Raw genomic sequence first — 20663 nt, 5'->3', positions numbered from 1 at the left:
GCGCCGATCCTGAGGAGCTGCGGGCAGGAGTTTTTAGGCGAGGCCGTGGCTTTGGCCTAGTCCGCAGCATCCGGCCTCGCTGACTAGGCCAAAGCCGCGGCCTCACCGAAAAACTCCTGCCCGCAGCTCCTCAGGACCAGCATGGTGTCAGCGCCAGTCCTGGGAAAAAAAAAAAATAGATTTTTTGAAAATATGAATCGATTTGACCTACCAACTCGATTTTTAAATCCCAATCGATTTTTTTTTCTCAGGCTTGGAGTGTACAGTAACATTATTGGGAAAATTAGATATTTTTGTACATAGGTAGGCTTATCAGAGGATGATTACAGTGAAAGACACTGAAAAATATAGGCTAGGAATTAGCTTTATTTCCAGGACCAGCACTATTTAATTTCATTTGGATTCTGAGAGTTTCTTGAAATCATTACAAATCTGGGGTTTTCTTGTACAAAATGGTGTAACACATAGGGGGCATAAAATAAACAAAACCAAGCACAGTACTTGTAGTAATTTTGTAACTGTATTATCACAAATCTAATATGGTCTTCCGCAAATAAAAAAAATATAATTTCACGACACTATAAAAATATTTAACATTTTGTACATGGGGGTTTTAGCACCATAAATTTAATTACGGTAACTTTTTAAATAATATCATCAATTTAAATTAATATGAATATATTGTTGCCATTATTGGCACCTTGAGTGCAAGAAATGTCAAGAAAAATGCAGTCTGTAGTCTCTGACCATCTCCTGTATCATGTCTGCAATCTCTTACTTAAACACACTGCTAATAGTATTAACAACATTTTCATTCGGTGCACCTCTAGCAGATATGATACAGGAGATGGGCAGAGACTGCAGACATGATACCGGAGATCAAAGCAGATTCTTCAGTGCCTATCATATGCAGCCTGCCAGTGCCCATCATATGTAGCCTGCCAGTGCCCAGCAGCCCCACCACTGACCGTCATATGCAGCCTGCCGGTGCCCAGCAGCTTTTACCAGTGCCTATCATATGCAGCCTGCACCCACATCAGCGACGATCTCCGTGTGTCACAGAGCTGGATTTGAAATGCCCAGGCCGCAGTTACAATGTCCCACCTCCTGTAATCATGTAACGCTGATTCAATGCCCCACCATTGGATCAATATGCCGTCTATCACAAGAGGCGGGACACTTGTTTCTGCGGCCGGGCAATTCAGCGCCGTGAAACACGGAGATCGCGGTGAGGAGGAGGGAGTGAAGGACTAGGCGCTCCAGGATGACACTGCCGCAATGGGCGGCACTCGGGGCAGACCACGTTCCCTTTTGGTATCGGCTGTTTTTTTCCATTCGACCGGATAAAACATTTTTTTTGTTTCCGGCTGATAATTTTCGGCACCCGAAATTTCGGTACACCTCTAATATTAGTGCATTAAAAAGGAAAGATTTGTAACATGCTTGCTACACACAAATACAATATTCCCAGTCCCCTTTTACACTAGCAGACTGATCGGGCCCACCTGTCAGTTTTTCAGGCGGACCCTCCAGTCTCCTCTATGGAACGGCAGGTGTCAACAGACATGTGTACGTTGACCTCCACTCACATCCAATTCTATACGCTAAAAACAGACAGATGGGGATCCAATTCCTCATTGGTCTTGCGGATTTGATGGTAGTCAGATGTAAACAGACAAGCGGACCATTTATATAAAACTGCCCACAGGGGAGAGTGGGATGTGACTGTGTCTGCTCTGCATAAGTGGAGCAGACCAGCCATCCGCCTGCTCAGCAGGACAGATTGTTCACTGAGCAGGTGAACTCCAACAGAGCCCACGCTGTGTAGAAGGGTTAGAGGTCTAGCATTAATTGTGACAGTTCTGCAGCACATTTTACTGACTCAAGGGGTGAAAGACTTGCAATTTGTTTTAGTGAGGTCAAGGAAAGACAAACTGCATCCTCTATCAGCTTGATATTTCCTCCAATTTTAAACGGAGCATAAACTTTTACTCACATTTAACTGAACTCAGATCAGAACTTATGTGAACTGACTCACATCGTAAAAGACAGTTACTAATATGAAATCAAAGCTGAAATGGGTTTGAGGTGTCTGGCCAATAAAAAAGGGTCCTTTGTATAAAAATGTACCGTATGTCTGTGCCGAACTGAAAAAGTACTCTGAAGGTTTACATGGATGGCAGTTTTAAACCACAAGGAAGTGACAAGTATTTTCCTTAGGAAAAGCTTAAATAAAATTCGGTCTACGCCATAGAGTTTCCGCAAAACATACAAAAATCCACAAAAAAAAAAAAACCCTTTACTGAGGGATCACCACAAATACTCTATAATAAGCTTTCCAAAGAACATTTTGTAATACAATTTTAAATAAACTATCGCACTCCTAGGAAATTCAAACGAATCAGATGATTGTAAAATACATAAGATACATAAGCAAAGAAGCTTTGATGAGGGCTGGTTTATACCAGAGTACAGTAGTGAAGACAGCAGTGCCAATTGTTTACTTTTTTTTCCAACAAATTTTTAGAAACATCAAAGTGTCATTTCATTAACCTCTTCAGCCCCAGAAGGATTTACTCCCTTCCTGATATGGCCATTTTTTGCAACACGGCACTGCATCGTTTTAACTAACAATTGCGTGGTCGTGCTACATTGTACCCAAACAGCTTAATTGATCACCTCTGCAGTTTATATTATTTTGCGCTATAAACAAAAAAATAAATACAGACAATTAAAAAAAAAAAAAATAATTATAAATGTTTTTTTTCCTTTCTGCTATAATAAATATCCCAAACAAATTCTTCATGAGTACTTTAGGACAATATGCATTCTTCTACATATGTTTTGGTAAAAAAAAAAAAAATCCAATAAGCTTATATAGTAGGCGACATTGTGGCCTACTTGCTCATAATACATAGTGTCTATAGGAAAAGCACACAATTTTTCCTGCCTTGTTTACTACTTATCTGGAATTTTGTATGGTCTTTAACTGTAATGACAGTATGCTGTACAGACATTTTACTAGATTTTTTTTACAATGTTCTTTTGCTTATACGTGCGAGCAAAGTTCGCTCCTCTCTCTGTACTTCTATTTTGTACTCAATAAAAGTTACCTTTAAAGAAAGAAAAAAAAAAAAAAAGTCCCCAACTCACATTTATGCATACACATACTAGGGCCAATTTAGACATGAGCCAATTAACCACTTAAGGCCCGAGCCTGTTTTTCAGACTCTGTGTTTACAAGCTTAAAACATTTTTTTTTGCTAGAAAATTACTTAGAACCCCCAAACAATAGCGGTCATTGCAATACTTTTTGTCACGCCGTATTTGCTAAATATTTGGAAAAAAATCACTTTTTTAAATTAAAAAATAAGAGAACAGTAAAGTTAGCCCAATTTTTTTTATATTGTGAAAGATAATGTTACGCCGAGTAAAATGATACCCAACATGTCACGCTTCAAAATTGCACCCGCTCGTGGAATGGCGTCAAACTTTTACCCTTAAAAATCTCCATAGGCGATGTTTAAAACATTCTATAAGTTGCATCTTTGGAGTTACAGAGGAGGTCTAGGGCTAGAATTATTGCTCTAACGATTGCGGCGATACCTCACTTGTGCGGTTTGAACACCGGTTTCATATGCAGGCGCTACTCACGTATGCGTTCGCTTCTGCGCGCAAGCTAGTCGGGACAGGGCGCTTTAAAAACATATTTTTTCTTATTTTTTACTTTTTTTATTTATTTGTACACTGTAAACATCCCTTGTAATAGAAAAAAGCATGACAGGTCCTCTTAAATATGAGATCTGGTGTCAAAAAGACCTCAGATCTCATATTTAGACTAAAATGCAATAATAAAAAAAAAAATGTGCCTTTAAGACGCATGGGCGGAAGTGACGTTTTGACGTCGCTTCTGCCCTGCTATGGAGATGGGTGGGGGCCATCTTGCCCTCACTCATATCCATGACACAGAAGGAGAAGGACCCGATCACCTCCGCCGCTACCGACGGCTCCGGTAAGGCGAAGGGTGCGGAAGAGTGGGGGCCCCCCCTTCTTCCACCGCCGATAACGGTGATCTTGCGGCGAATCCGCAGCGGAGACTACCATTATCGTTTTTACAGGACCGGCCATGGAAAAGATAGATATCTCAGTTGTGGCAGCAGCTGCTGCCGTTACCGAGATAGCCATCTTTAAAGTGCCGACGTATATGTACATGAGCCAGGCCTTAAGTGGTTAACCTTCCAGCATGTCACCCGAGTACTTAAAGGAAACCCACGCTGGCACGTAGATTGACTTATGTTAGCGTTAGAAATTATACTTTTGTTGAAAAAGATGAGCTCAACCCACCCCTTTACTGCACTACTGTTGCGTGAGGTCATCCTTCATAATAAAGTGCATCTATACCACCACTATTCTTAGCAAATAGTAAAATTACTTTGACTTCCTGCCAATAGCATAAACACAGATACATGGTTCGACAAAATCCAGGCGCCCGGTCGCAATTGCGACTAGAATTAACGACCTGGCGCCCGGGGAAGGAAGCTTAGGCCTGCAAACCGTCGCAAAGCCGCGGAGGTGGGGGCGCACGGAGACACAGGATAACCCCACCTCCCCCGCCGCATGATCGCATCGGGCCGCACCGGCCGGTAATTGAGGCCGTGGCTTTGCGGCCTTCTGCAGGCCTATGCTCGCTCATCCCCACCCCCTTTCCTGACCGGCTGTGCTCCGCTAAGGAGTGCGCAGCGACGGAGTCTGCCTCATGTGAAAGAAGCCTAATGTTTATGCCATGTGTGCATGTGTATGTATATACCATATTTATCGGCGTCTAACACGCAATTTTAAGAGGGGATTTTAAGGGGAAAAAAATTCACAGCCCCCTCTACAGTACACAGCTCCTCGTCCAGTACACAGCTCCCCCCCCCCATCCAGTACACAGCTTCCCCCCCCCCCCCATCCAGTACACAGCTTCCCCCCCCATCCAGTACACAGCTCCCCCCCCCCATCCGGTACACAGCTCCCCCCCCCCATCCGGTACACAGCTCCCCCCCCCCCATCCGGTACACAGCTCCCCCCCCCATCCGGTACACAGCTCCCCCCCCCATCCGGTACACAGCTCCCCCCCCATCCGGTACACAGCCCCCCCCCCCATCCGGTACACAGCCCCCCCCCATCCGGTACACAGCTCCCCCCCCCATCCGGTACACAGCTCCCCCCCTCCATCCGGTACACAGCTCCCCCCCTCCATCCGGTACACAGCTCCCCCCCTCCATCCGGTACACAGCTCCCCCCCCCATCCGGTACACAGCTCCCCCCCCATCCGGTACACAGCTGCCCCCCCATCCCGTACACAGCTCCCCCCAATCCAGTACACAGCTCCCCCCATCCAGTACACAGCTCCCCCCATCCAGTACACAGCTCCCCCCATCCAGTACACAGCTCCCCCCCATCCAGTACACAGCTCCCCCCCATCCAGTACACAGCTCCCCCCCATCCAGTACACAGCTCCCCCCCATCCAGTACACAGCTCCCCCCCATCCAGTACACAGCCCCCCCCCATCCAGTACACAGCTCCCCCCCATCCAGTACACAGCTCCCCCCCATCCAGTACACAGCTCCCCCCCATCCAGTACACAGCTCCCCCCCATCCAGTACACAGCTCTCCCCATTCAGTAAACCAGGGTTTGACAAATTTGCTTGGAATCTAGGCGCCAGCTAGAAAAGTTAGGAGCCAGAAAATGCGCCCGTCCCAAAGAGCTCGCGCGCAGAAGCGAACACATACGTGAGTAGCGCCCGCATATGTAAACGGTATTCAAACCACACATTTGAGGTATCGCCGCGATTGTTAGAGCGAGAGCAATAATTCTAGCTCTAGACCTTCTCTGTAACTCAAAATATGCAACCTGTAGAATTTTTTTAAACGTCGCCTATGGAGATTTTAAAGGGTAAAAGTTTGTCGGCATTCCACGAGCGGACACAATTTTGAAGTGTGACATGTTGGGTATCAATTTACTCGGCATAACATTATCTTTCACAATATAAAAAAAAAATTGGGCTAACTTTACTGTTGTCTTATTTTTTAATAAAAAAAAGTGTATTTTTTCCCCAAAAAAGTGCGCTTGTAAGGCCGCTGCGCAAATACAGCGTGACAAGTATTGCAACGATCGCTATTTTATTCTCTAGGGTGTTAGAATAAAAAATATATATAATGTTTGGGGGTTCTAATTAGAGGGAAGGAGATGGCAGTGAAAAATTACATATTAGAACTGCTGTTTTACTTGTAATGCCAACGGCCACCACCAGATGGCGCAGGTCACAGAAGGCAGCCTGGCACTTCACAAGGCTGCAAAGCCGCGGCCTCAATTACCGGCGATCGCGCGGCGGGGGAGGTGAGGGGCACACTGAGCCTCCGTGCGCCCCACCTCGATCGGCGGGCTCGCGGCGGCCGTTAACTGAGGCTGCGGCATTGTAGGCCACGGCCTTAATTACCGGCGGGCACGTGTCACAATTTCTTGTCGCAATTGCGACCTGGCGCCCGGATTTTGTCGAGCCCTGCAGTATACAGCCCCCTCCATCCAGTATACAGCCCCCTCTCTGCACTCCCAGGATACCCCCAGTCTCCTGGGACAGCGCTGCCAGCATACTCAACAGTTAAGAAAAAAAAATCACTGCAGCTCCGTCCACACTGCTCCTCCTGTGTCACTTCTATTGTAAAATGAAGCTTCCATATACCTCAATAGTTCAGTTTTCCCACTGACCTGGTCACATGACTGCGCTCCTCTGCTGTTACACAGATGGTCATGTGACCGCTCTTCTCCAATCTAAAGCTACACTCAGGGGAGGAGGAGTGGGAGGAGAGCAGCCAGAAAAAAAAACGGAGCTGTTGAGCAATTAACAAGCTTTGTTTTTCAATGACACTGACACAGGAGGAGCGGTGTAGAAGGGGCTGGCAAGTGATTTTTTTTCTCAACTATGCAGGGAACGCTGTCCCAGGCCCAGGAGAGGTGGGACGGCTGGCCTGACACCCCCCCAATGGGTGGCTCCTGGGGCGGACCGCCCGATCCCCGCCCCATTGGTAAAACGTGATATCAGGTTTGGGTGTTATCAAGGCCTGACGAAGGTGGGGAGTTCCCTCAATCTGCATCTACGGTGAGGACGCTAGGTGTCCAAATTGATGAGGGCCTAACCCTGGGACTACGCGTGGACCAGGTGGTCAAAACTTGCCACTTTAAAATGCAGCTGCTTCACCGCTTTTTGCCCTATCTAACTGATCAGGCCAGGATCGCTGTGGTGCGCGCTCTCATCCTTCCGCATCTGGATTACTGTAACGGGCTGCTGGCTGGTTTACCTCACTACCAGATCAAACGTCTACAGAAAGTACAGAATCAAGCGGTAAGGTTAGCCCTCAATCTAAGAGGCCACTGCCCGACCTCTGGGCGCCCGGCAGCCCTTCTTGGCTGCCTGTGGGGCAGCGGATCAGATTCAAAGTTTTAATCTTAGTTTTTAAGGCATTCAATAAATTAGGTCCTACTTACCTCCAGGCGGAATTGACAAGACATCTCAATGGCCGTTCATTGAGAGCGGCCACTCAATTCCGCCTGGAGGTCCCAAAGTTTAGATTAAAAAAGTGGGGGGGCAGAGCATTCTCGAGGTTGGGACCTAGAGAGTGGAACCTCCTGCCATTGGCTCTCAGGCAGACCTCAAACCTACTCCAGTTCCGGAAGGGACTGAAAACCCTTCTGTGGACTGAGGCTGGGTAGATGGCTGTGCGACAGGGGGTGGAAACTGATGGGGTGACAGGGGTTATTTTTCTTCTCGGGGCTTTTTTATTGTTTTATCTATTTTTATCTGATTTATGCTACTGCTTTTTAATGTTTTAATGTTTCTCTGTTTTAACGGCTTTGATGTCTGATTTTACTGTTGTTTTTGTATGTACGGCGAATGGCACCTGGTCCAGTCGCCGGGTAGCGTTTTGATACTTATGTGATTTAACGCTTAACAAAAATATTCAACAAACAATAATAACACGCAGGCACTGTTTACCCTGTTTTCAGGGGGAAAAAATGCGTGTTATACGCTGATAAATACTGAATATATGAAAATATTTCATTACCTGTTTTAGATTATTGTTACAAATAAATAATGTTTACTAACCACTCTACCTCCACAAGTCAATTGCCTCATTTAAAGTCCCACATTCCTTTCTTACGTACTTGAACCCAGGATGGAGGTACATTTATTGTGCCACATTTAAAGTCCCAAACTCCCCCCTCTCGATTGTTTTAAATAAAATACAGCTTTCACGTTTTTAACCACTTCAATACTGGGCACTTTCGCCCCCTTCCTTCCCAGACTAATTTTCAGCTTCAGCTTTCAATGACAATTGCACGGTCATGCTACGCTGTACCCAAATGACATTTTTATCACTTTGTTCACACAAATAAAGCTTTTATTTGGTGGTTTTTATTCATGACTCTGTTTTTTATTTTTTGCGATATAAGCGGAAAAAAAAGAGCGGAAATTTGGAAAATAATATTTTCTTTCTATTTGAAAAGAAATCCAATAAAATCGAATTTTGTCATAAATTTAAGCCAAAATGTATTCTCCTACATGTCTTTGGTAAAAAAAAATCCTGTTAAAGCGGGGGTTCACCCTAAAAAAAAAAATTTTTTCCCCTAACATGCCATCTAGCATACTAGCGCGAGCTACAGTATGCCTTTATTTTATTTTTTTGCGCCGTACTCACTGTTAAATAGCGTAGTCAAGTTTCAGTCTAGTAGGCGTTCCTATGCAGGGGGAACATGATTGACGGCCGGCTATGGCGCGTCACGGAAATAGTCGAAATAGGACTTGGCTCTTCACGGCGCCTGCGCAGTCAGCTCCTAGTCTGTGCGCAGGCGCTGTAAAGCGCCGTGAAGAGCCGAGTCCTACTCGGGAAGAGTGACGCGCCATAGCTGGCCGTCAATCATTGTCCCTCTGCATAGGAACGCCCATTCCCCGCGGGGAGTCTGAAACTTAACTCCAGGATTAAACAGTGAGTACGGCGAAAAAAATAAAATAAAGGCATACTGTAGCTCGCGCTACTATGCTGGAAAACATGGTAGAAACTTGCATTTTAGGGTGAACCTCCGCTTTAAGGCTGCATTCACACCTAAGCGACAGCCGCGTACGCGTGTAGCGGCAGATTTGCCGCGATTACAAATGTATCTTTTTTTTTTTTTTTTTTTTCTAAAGTATTCCCATTGCTGTCTATGGGAAAACGCGCCTGTCGCGTGAAAAAAAGGGTCCGGGACTTTTTTTCAGGCGACAGGCGTTGCGCGTCTATGAGATGTGAACCATCTCCATAGACGGCAATGGGAATTCTCCCCTCTAGCGACAGAAGCGTCCCGCGTCGGGCGTTTTGTCGCTTAGGTGTGAATGCAGCCAAAGTGTATAATAATTGATTTGTGTGATCATGGACATATGTACACAGATGATCATGTATAGGTGTGCGCAAGTGATCACGGACATATGTGTGCAGATGATCATTGGACATGTGATTTTACTGTGTGGGGATGTGTGTTTTGGGGACTTGTGTGGGGACACTGGGCCGGTGATCAGTGTGTAAAAAGCTGTAAAAAACATACTCACTGATCACAATCCGGCTGCAAAGATCTGCTCTCCTCTCCTCACTGACAACTTTTGTGTGAGGAGAGGAGAGCCGACCCCCTAGGAACCAGGTCTCTATTTACATCACATGACGGCTGTGATTAGACACCGCCGTCATTTGATCAGGAGGGCAAATCACAGAGCCCTCCACTGCCAATTGAAGATGCACTGTGTCCAGATGACGCAAGTGCATCAGGATCACGCCACTGAGCGCATGCGCAATCCCCCTTCTTCTGAGGGACATTCCTCAACGTCCACTCAGAAGGAGGAAGTGTATATGTACAGTGGCCGGGTGGAAAGTAGTTAAATCCATTTTCCCCATCTCAATGCCACTGATCTCCTCCAGCCTTTTTCAGCCACTTCATGTCTACATACATGTGCAGCGTGTTCTGCACATCATTGCCCTGGACCACCTTCTCGATAAGTACAATGGTGGCCCATACCTCACTATGTGAGTCAACACAGCCACTTGTAGCCTTTGCCAAGGCAGCATGTGAAAGGGTCGCAACACAGGAACACAACTGTCCGAACAAGGACCTTCTTGGCAGGATCAGATATTTTAATGAAGCTGCAAATTTATTAAAAATGACCTCAAGTGACTTTAAAAATGATATAAAAGCGGTAATAAAGCCTTTAGCCTGCAGCTCCTCTCTCCCTTCACTTCCTGGTCTCACTTGCTTTGCTGAGGCAGTGAGAGCCATTGGAGGCAGCGGGGGGGGGGGGGGGGGGGGGGCAGGGCCAAGTCCCACTGTCTGTGTCAATAGATGCAGACAGGGAGGATCCGGAGCAAGCCCACATGAGCGCTCCCATAGAAAGTGGCTTATTATGGGGGAACTCTGTGGAGAAGAAGTCTCAGGAGCGCAGGCGGGGGACCAGAGAAGAGGAGGTTCGGGGTCACGCTGCAATTCCATTGCACAGAACAGGCAAGTATAAACCTGTTTGTTATTCTTTTTTCACATTCACAATCGCTTTATATGAATGACATTTAGTACGCTAAAGAATTCTGTGCAGTAAACAAGCTGAAGCCTAGGATATGTATTGCATATCTCAGGGGTAGACAAAATCCGGGCGCCAGGTCGCAATTGCGACAACAAATTGTGACCTGGCACCCGCGACGGCCGGTAATTGAGGCCACGGCTTTGCGGTCTTGTGAAGTCCCAAGCTCTTCCTTCTGTGATGCTGGCGCCATCTGGTGGTGGCCGTTGGCATTACAAGTTAAACAGCTGTTCTAATGTGTAATCTTTCACTATTTTCACTGCCATCTCCTTCCCTCTAATTAGAACCCCCAAACATTATATATATTTTTTATTCTAACCCCCTAGAGAATAAAATGGCGATCGCTACAATACTTTGTGTCACGCCATATTTGCGCAGCGGTCTTACAAATGCACTTTTGTGGGGAAAAAAATTACACTTTTTTTAATTAAAAAATAAGACAACAGTAAAGTTATCCCAATTTGTTTTTATATTGTGAAAGATAATGTTATGCCGAGTAAATTGATACCCAACATGTCACGCTTCAATATTGCGTCCGCTCGTGGAATGGCGACAAACTTTTACCCTTTAAAATCTCCATAGGCGACATTTAAAACATTCTACAGGTTGCATGTTTTGAGTTAGAGAGGAGGTCTAGAGCTAGAATTATTGCTCTCGCTCTAACGATCGCGGCGATACCTCACGTGTGTGGTTTGAATACCGTTTACATATGCGGGCGCTACTCACATATGTGTTCGCTTCTGCGCGCGAGCTCTTCGGGACGGGACACGTTTTCTGGCTCCTAACTTTTTTAGCTGGCTCCTAGATTCCAAGCAAATTTGTCAAACCCTGGCATATCTCATAACTGAGGGGCCGCTGGGGAAGCTGACATTCACTATAGTAGTAAGGGGGGCAATAGTACACTGATCTCTGGGATCTTTCAAGTTCTGTGCAAGTGGCTTAACCTCTGTACATGAACCACAGGGCCCGCTCACACCGCATCATCACCATTTACAGAACACCTTGTATTTTTATTTAATTTTTTTCAATGACTAGGTGTTCTCTGGTTGGACTAGGGTTGAGATTGTGATGTCACTGCCCCTCATCCAATTAGAGTATAACTTGTATTCATGCCCCTCAGGTATGAGATACAAATACTCGCATTGTGCCAAGCAGGACCAATGTAAAAATGCAATGTAGATCATAACAGCTTTAAAGTCCAATACAAGAAAAAAAAAGTATCCCTTTGCAGTGGAACTGTGCCTGCACTGCAAGGGTTACTCAATTATGTCTGGGGAAACAATAAAAAGGAAATATACTTACCTAATCCTCTGCTCCTCTCTGCAGCTGGACTGGTCACCTGACTTCTGCATCCCTGCGCTCTAGGGTTGGGACTTCATCAAAAGCAAAGCAGGGTGCATAACCTTTCTCAGAACACGAAGATGCAGAGGGACAGTCCAACACCAGATCAGGGAGGAGCGAAGGATCAGAAAAGTAAAAAACTGGCACAGCCCCATTTCAAAGGGATCATTTTCTTTCTTCCTCGTTTGACTTTAATAGATATCTTTTATGTAGCCTCTTTGTAGCCACTTCCCATCTACACACACCCAAGCGACTGCTGCATGATATTTATCAGGAAAGTGATTGTGACAACAGGAGACCATGTTTAGGTAATGTGTGTTGGCACAACCCCTTGTAATCTCCACCAGGGCATGTGACATGGTGACAACACAGGACACGGCAGTTGTCACACAATAACAAGTACTCCAACAAGGACCTTTGTAGTAGAATCAGGTTTTATTTTAGCGGGTGCTGCAAATATAAAGGCTCATCGCACAAAGAATACATAAAGAAAACGATTCAATGAGGGCACACAAAGTATCCAATCTGGACAATCAGGCAGCCTCTTGCACTACTTACTTTTTGGTAGATCTTATAGTGGCCATACATGCATTGATAAATTATATTTTTCTTCCAATCTCTCCCAATATAAATATTCAATTTATAGTCAACAACCTATTTGATCATTATGCCACACACAAGAAGGTAGATTTAGATCCAAGATCGGAAGATGCGATAGCTAATTTACAATCTTATCTCTGATTCCACCATGTAATCGAATCATCTGATCGACTGAGAACACAAATCCATGCCCAAAGCATCTCAGTGCTGTCAATCGATGCAACATGATTGATCATTTTATTCCATGGCTGATCAGCTGATTAAATCGCTCATTGACTGGATAATAAAACTGAAGCCTGTATGGCCATCATGATGGAGATTGTACTACCCGACTAATGTGTATGTTGAGCGACAACCCATAATAACTTAGGAATAACATTGACAGTAGTGTGTGTAACATTGTAGTGATTGGGTGTATACAGTATCTCCCAAAAGTGAGTACACCCCTCACATTTTTATAAATATTTTATTATATCTTTTCATGTGACAACACTGAAGAAATGACACTTTGCTACAATGTAAAGTAGTGAGTGTACAGCTTGTATAACAGTGTAAATGTGCTGTCCCCTCAAAATAACTCACCACACAGTCATTAATGTCTAAACCGCTGGCAACAAAAGTGAGTACACCCCTAAGTGAAAATGTCCAAATTGGGCCCAATTAGCCATTTTCCCTCCCTGCTGTCATGTGACTCGTTAGTGTTATAAGGTCTCAGGTGTGAATGGGGAGCAGGTGTGTTAAATTTGATATACTGGTCACTGGAAGTTCAACATGGCACCTCATGGCAAAGAACTCTGAGGATCTGAAAAAAAGAATTGTTGCTCTACATTAGGGGTCTCCAAACTTTTTTCAAAGAGGGCCAGATTTAATGAAGTGAACATGCGTGAGGGCCGAACATTTTGCCTGATATTCTTTGAACCATTAAAATTTGGTCTAATTGTGTTCGTCCTAGCACTAATACACTGCCCAACAAGAATTCTCTTGCCTTTGTCGCACTCATTCCCTACACACAGACAAATGTTCTGCTCTTTAGGGGTACCGTTAATTCTTAATGGTACCCGACACATTAGAAAACGTGGGATGCTTTTGATGCAGTGCAAAAAAAAAAAAAAGGTTGGGGACTTCTTTCCGTGCATTTTTGAGGGTAGAGAAGACAATTGAAATGAATGGGCTGCCCTGCACGCAGCCACGCCAATGAGAACCAAGGGCTTGTTCACATGTCAGGTTGGAAGGGCAGTAAAACCACATGGTTAAGCTGTTTTTACCACCCCCAACTTCTCCCCCTCCAGAGAGCCCCCCCTTACATCAGGGTTTCCAGAGAGCCCCCCCCATACATCAGGGTTCCCAGAGATCACCCCCCCATACATCAGGGTCCCCCGACTTAAACATTAGCACAGTACCTTGTTTCCTCATTCAGCCGGGTACTGCACTGTAGGGGGAAGCAGAGAGCACAGCACATTCCCCTGTTTACTTTCACTTTTGAGGCTGACGGTTCTCACAGTGCCGATGTATAGTTTGGCAGGGGGTTGGGCTTATCTGACAGACCTTCTCTCCCCTGATCCCGCGGCACACTAGTTGAGAGGCTGGTTTAGATAACCAGGCTGGCGGGCTGTTCAAAACCGGGCCGCGATTGGCCCGCGGGCCGGACTTTGGACATGCCTGCTCTACATAAAGATAGCCTAGGCTATAAGAAGATTGCCAAGACCCTGAAACTAAGCTGCAGCACGGTGGCCAAGACCTTACAGCGGTTTACCTGGACAGATTACACTCAGAACAGACCTCTCCATGGTCAACCAAAGAAGTTGAGTGCACGTGCTCAGCATCATATCCAGAGGTTGTCTTTGGAAAATAGACGTACAAGTGCTGCCACGTGGATTACTGGAACCATGTCCTGTGGCCTGATGAGACCAAGATAAACTTATTTAGTTCAGATGGGTGTCAAGCGCGTGTGGCAACCAGGTGGAGTACAAAGACAAGTGTGTCTTGCCTACAGTCAAGCATGGTGGTGGGAGTGTCATGGTCTGGGGCTGCATGAGTGCTGCCAGCACTGGGGAGCTACAGTTCATTGAGGGAACCATGAATGCCAACATGTACTGTGACATACTGAAGCAGAGCATGATCCCTTCTCTTTGGAGACTGGGCCACAGGGCAGTATTCCAACATAATAACGACCCCAAACACACCTCCAAGACAACCACTGCCTTGCTAAAGAAGCTGAGGGTAATGCCGCGTACACACCATCACTTCATGTGATGAAAAAAAATGACGTTTTTAAAAACGTCACTTTAATTGACTGTGTGTGGGGGAAAACGTTGTTTTATGTCTTGTAAAAAACGACCAAAAAAAATTGAAGCATGCTTCAATTTTATGTGTCGTTTTTCAAAAGTGCACTTTTTACTTCACAGAAATTGACCGTGTGTAGCAAAAAACGACGTTTTCTAAGACGTTTTTTCATCCACGCATGCCCAGAAGCTACTTATGAAGCAAGCTTCAATGGAAAAACGTGGTGGAACGTAACCTCACTTTGCTAGAACATTGTGAGAAAAACGATGGTGTGTAGACAACTTCGTCTTTGAAAATTGAAGTTTCAAAAACGTCATTTTTTACTTCACAGAAAATGTCGTTTTTTTTCATCACATAAAGTGATGGTGTGTATGCGGCATAAAGGTGATGGACTGGCCAAGCATGTCTCCAGACCTAAACCCTATTGAGCATCTGTGGGGTATTCTCAAACGGAAGGTGGAGGAGTGCAAGGTTTTGGACATCCACCTGCTCTGTGATGTCATCATAGAGGAGTGGAAGAGGACTCCAGTGGCAACCTGTGAAGCTCTGGTGAACTCCATGCCCAAGAGGGTTACGGCAGTGCTGGAAAATAATGGTGGCCACATAAAATATTACCACTTTGGACCCAATTTGGACATTTTCACTTAGGGGTGTACTCACTTTTGTAGCCAGCTGTTTAGACATTAATGGCTGTGTGTTGAGTTATTTTGAAGGGACGGCAAATGTACACTGTTATACAAGCTGTACACTCACTACTTTACATTGTAGCAAAGTGTCATTTCTTCAGTGTTGTCACATGAAAAGGTGTAATAAAATATTTACAAACATGTGAGGGGTGTACTCACTTTTGTGAGATACTGTATATACTTGGGGGACTTGGGGGCCCAGACACAACCTCATTGGGGTTGTATCCAGTACAGCGGAGATGGAGGAGGTCCAGCAACGAGGAGATAGGAGTGAGGAGAGAAGTGAGGAAGGGGTCCAGGAGTGAGTCCAGTGCTGAGGATAGGAGAGAGGATTAAGTCCAGTAGTGAGGAGAGGGTCTAGTGCTGAGGATAAGAGTGAGGAAAGGGCCCAGGAGTGAGGAGAGAGCGGTGAGGAGAGGGTCCATCGGTGAGGAGAGGAGTGAGGCGTAAGTCCAGTATTGAGGAGAAGGTCTAGTACTGAGGATAGGAGTGAGGAGTAAATCCAGTGCTGATGATAGGAGTGAGGAGTAAGTCCAGTGCTGAGGATAGGAGTAAGGAAAGGGTCCAGGAGTGAGGAAGGGGTCCAGGAGTGAGGAAGGGGTCCAGGAGTGAGGAAGGGGTCCAGGAGTGAGGAAGGGGTCCAGGAGTGAGGAAGGGGTCCAGGAGTGAGGAAGGGGTCCAGGAGTGAGGAAGGGGTCCAGGAGTGAGGAAGGGGTCCAGGAGTGAGGAAGGGGACCAGGAGTGAGGAAGGGGACCAGGAGTGAGGAAGGGGTCCAGGAGTGAGGAAGGGGTCCAGGAGTGAGGAAGGGGTCCAGGAGTGAGGAAAGGGTCCAGGAGTGAGGAAAGGGTCCAGGAGTGAGGAAAGGGTCCAGGAGTGAGGAAGGGGTCCAGGAGTGAGGAAAGGGTCCAGGAGTGAGGAAGGGGTCCAGGAGTGAGGAAGGGGTCCAGGAGTGAGGAAAGGGTCCAGGAGTGAGGAGCAAGTCCAGGGCTGAGCATAGGAGTGAGGAGTAAGTCCAGTGCTGAGGATAGGAGTAAGTCCAGTGCTGAGGATAGGAGTGAGGAAAGGGTCCAGGAGTGAGGAAAGGGTCCAGGAGTGAAGACAGGGTCCAGGAGTTAGGAGAGGAGTGAGGAGAGGGTCCAGTGCTGATGATAGGAGTGAGGAGTAAGTCCAGTGCTGAGGATAGGAGTGAGGAGTAAGTCCAGTGCTGAGGATAGGAGTAAGGAGTGAGTCCAGTGCTGAGGATAGGAGTGAGGAGTAAGTCCAGTGCTGAGGATAGGAGTGAGGAGTAGGTCCAGTGCTGAGGATAAGAGTGAAGAGTAAGTCCAGTGCTGAGGATAGGAGGAGTGAGGAGTAAGTCCAGTGCTGAGGATAGGAGGAGTAAGTCCAGTGCTGAGGATAGGAGTGAGGAGTAAGTCCAAAGCTTAGGATAGGAGTGAGGAGTAAGTCCAGTGCTGAGGATAGGAGTGAGGAGTAAGTCCAGTGCTGAGGATAGGAGTGAGGAGTAAGTCCAGTGCTGAGGATAGGAGTGAGGAGTAAGTCCAGTACTGAGGATAGGAGTGAGGAGTAAGTCCAGTTCTGAGGATAGGAGTGAGGAGTAAGTCCAGTGCTGAGGATAGGAGTGAGGAGTAAGTCCAGTGCTGAGGATAGGAGTGAGGAGTAAGTCCAGTACTGAGGATAGGAGTGAGGAGTAAGTCCAGTGCTGAGGATAGGAGTGAGGAGTAAGTCCAGTGCTGAGGATAGGAGTGAGGAGTAAGTCCAGTGCTGAGGATAGGAGTGAGGAGTAAGTCCAGTACTGAGGATAGGAGTGAGGAGTAAGTCCAGTGCTGAGGATAGGAGTGAGGAGTAAGTCCAGTGCTGAGGATAGGAGTGAGGAGTAAGTCCAGTGCTGAGGATAGGAGTGAGGAGTAAGTCCAGTACTGAGGATAGGAGTGAGGAGTAGGTCCAGTGCTGAGGATATGAGTGAGGAGTAAGTCCAGTACTGAGGATAGGAGTGAGGAGTAAGTCCAGTGCTGAGGATAGGAGTGAGGAGTAAGTCCAGTGCTGAGGATATGAGTGAGGAGTAAGTCCAGTGCTAAGGATAGGAGTGAGGAGTAAGTCCAGTGCTGAGGATAGGAGTGAGGAGTAAGTCCAGTACTGAGGATAGGAGTGAGGAGTAGGTCCAGTGCTGAGGATATGAGTGAGGAGTAAGTCCAGTACTGAGGATAGGAGTGAGGAGTAAGTCCAGTGCTGAGGATATGAGTGAGGAGTAAGTCCAGTACTGAGGATAGGAGTGAGGAGTAAGTCCAGTGCTGAGGATAGGAGTGAGGAGTAAGTCCAGTACTGAGGATAGGAGTGAGGAGTAGGTCCAGTGCTGAGGATAGGAGTGAGGAGTAAGTCCAGTGCTGAGGATATGAGTGAGGAGTAAGTCCAGTACTGAGGATAGGAGTGAGGAGTAAGTCCAGGAGTGAGGAGAGGATCCAGCTGTTGTGAGGATGTGTGTAGAGATGACACAGGCGGTGACATCTGGAGATCCCAGCCACCCCATGCCTTGTATAGATGTAGAGAAATCTTCCATCCTCTCAGGACAGCGGATATCACATCCCAGGACTCGTAGGGCCTTTATCCGCCATAGTCACGGGGGGCAGTAGACCCCCCTCCTTTCATATATATGCAGACATATCCCTAGGGACCCCTGTCTCCAACATACAACACCTCTACACACATCAGCACCCCTGTAATGACCAGGCCGGAGGCTTCAATTACCCAGCATCACATTACTTACCTGAATTCGCTTCTTGTGTCTTCTCCGCTCCGCCATGTCTGCCCCGGCCTGTCTGGTGACGTGGAGAAGGCGGGGCTCCGGGGCGTGCGCGGCCATGTGAGGGTCCATTGCGCGTTGCCGGATGCGGGAGTCCAGCTGTGAACAGGAGAGGTAGAGTGCGGCAAGCAGAATGGAGTGATGTACTCCATGTGCTACAGAGACCCTCATACAGGGAAGGAGCAGCCATACCTGCTCAACGAACTGGACCGGTTCACCCCAGTTTGTTGTCTACCAATTGCAGTATTAAGGTCATTTTACATGCTGAGCTCAAATTCCACAAATGTTTGCAAAGTTCCATTGGTCCAGCAATGTGTGTGTGACAGTATTCCATGCCTGAGGGCTCCCCTGGAGACTGGAGGTCATTGTAATGTACACCATTACTACAGACAGCTCCTCTGGCTTCCTGGCAGCTGCTCTGCTGCTTTCTGAGTATAGGAGGTTGCCCACTTGGCAAGGGCACTATTTACAGCAAATGTATTAAACACAATCCCACCCTCCAGGGCATTTCATGTGGCCCTCTCATCCAGGGCTTGTTTTCAGCCGGAATGTGGCCACCACCTCACTGTCACCTAAAATCCTCTCAGCGGCTCCCACCTTCCGCTCCTCACTGTCACCTATAAACATAGAAGCCTTGTGTGTTTACAAAGGACAGCTGTCCTCTCAGCGGCTCCCACATTCCGCTCCCCACTGTCACCTATAAACATAGAAGCCTTGTGTGTTTACAAAGGACAGCTGTCCTCTCAGCGGCTCCCCACTGTCACCTATAAACATAGAAGCCATGTGTGTTTACAAAGGACAGCTGTCCTCTCAGCGGCTCCCACCTTCCGCTCCTCACTGTCACCTATAAACATAGAAGCCTTGTGTGTTTACAAAGGACAGCTGTCCTCTCAGCGGCTCCCACCTTCCGCTCCTCACTGTCACCTATAAACATAGAAGCCTTGTGTGTTTACAAAGGACAGCTGTCCTCTCAGCGGCTCCCACCCTCCCCTCCCCACTGTCACCTATAAACATAGAAGCCTTGTGTGTTTACAAAGGACAGCTGTCCTCTCAGCGGCTCCCACCCTCCGCTCCTCACTGTCACCTATAAACATAGAAGCCTTGTGTGTTTACAAAGGACAGCAGTTCTCTCAGCGGCTCCCACCCTCCGCTCCTCACTGTCACCTATAAACATAGAAGCCTTGTGTGTTTACAAAGGACAGCTGTCCTCTCAGCGGCTCCCACCCTCCGCTCCTCACGGTCACCTATAAACATAGAAGCCTTGTGTGTTTACAAAGGACAGCTGTCCTCTCAGCGGCTCCCACCTTCCTCTCCTCACTGTCACCTATAAACATAGAAGCCTTGTGTGTTTACAAAGGACAGCTGTCCTCTCAGCGGCTCCCACCTTCCGCTCCTCACTGTCACCTATAAACATAGAAGCCTTGTGTGTTTACAAAGGACAGCTGTCCTCTCAGCGGCTCCCACCCTCCGCTCCCCACTGTCACCTATAAACATAGAAGCCTTGTGTGTTTACAAAGGACAGCTGTCCTCTCAGCGGCTCCCACCTTCCTCTCCTCACTGTCACCTATAAACATAGAAGCCTTGTGTGTTTACAAAGGACAGCTGTCCTCTCAGCGGCTCCCACCCTCCGCTCCTCACTGTCACCTATAAACATAGAAGCCTTGTGTGTTTACAAAGGACAGCTGTCCTCTCAGCGGCTCCCACCTTCCGCTCCTCACTGTCACCTATAAACATAGAAGCCTTGTGTGTTTACAAAGGACAGCAGTTCTCTCAGCGGCTCCCACCCTCCGCTCCTCACTGTCACCTATAAACATAGAAGCCTTGTGTGTTTACAAAGGACAGCTGTCCTCTCAGCGGCTCCCACCTTCCGCTCCTCACTGTCACCTATAAACATAGAAGCCTTGTGTGTTTACAAAGGACAGCTGTCCTCTCAGCGGCTCCTACCTTCCACTCCTCACTGTCACCTATAAACATAGAAGCCTTGTGTGTTTACAAAGGACAGCTGTCCTCTCAGCGGCTCCCACCTTCCGCTCCCCACTGTCACCTATAAACATAGAAGCCTTGTGTGTTTACAAAGGACAGCTGTCCTCTCAGCGGCTCCCACCCTCCGCTCCCCACTGTCACCTATAAACATAGAAGCCTTGTGTGTTTACAAAGGACAGCTGTCCTCTCAGCGGCTCCCACCCTCCGCTCCTCACTGTCACCTATAAACATAGAAGCCTTGTGTGTTTACAAAGGACAGCTGTCCTCTCAGCGGCTCCCACCTTCCGCTCCCCACTGTCACCTATAAACATAGAAGAATTGTGTGTTTACAAAG

The 20663-nt window shown here is 47.0% G+C and overlaps 1 protein-coding gene across 1 annotated transcript in view; it reads right to left on the bottom strand.

Annotated features, from left to right (window-relative positions):
* The window catches only part of SEC62 (SEC62 homolog, preprotein translocation factor), a 99978-nt gene extending 81545 nt beyond the window's left edge, over window positions 1–18433 (bottom strand). The window contains exon 1 of the mRNA XM_040349325.1: window positions 18311–18433. Coding sequence (XP_040205259.1) covers window positions 18311–18418 — 108 coding nt within the window. The 5' untranslated portion in view covers window positions 18419–18433. The remainder of the gene's footprint in view (window positions 1–18310) is intronic.
* Between the last annotated feature and the right edge of the window lie 2230 nt (window positions 18434–20663).

Source organism: Rana temporaria, chromosome 4 (genome assembly GCF_905171775.1).
Source record: "Rana temporaria chromosome 4, aRanTem1.1, whole genome shotgun sequence".
NCBI classification, from domain to species: domain Eukaryota; kingdom Metazoa; phylum Chordata; class Amphibia; order Anura; family Ranidae; genus Rana; species Rana temporaria.
Note: the sequence above shows the minus strand (reverse complement) of the source record. Positions and strands in the feature narration are given on the sequence as shown.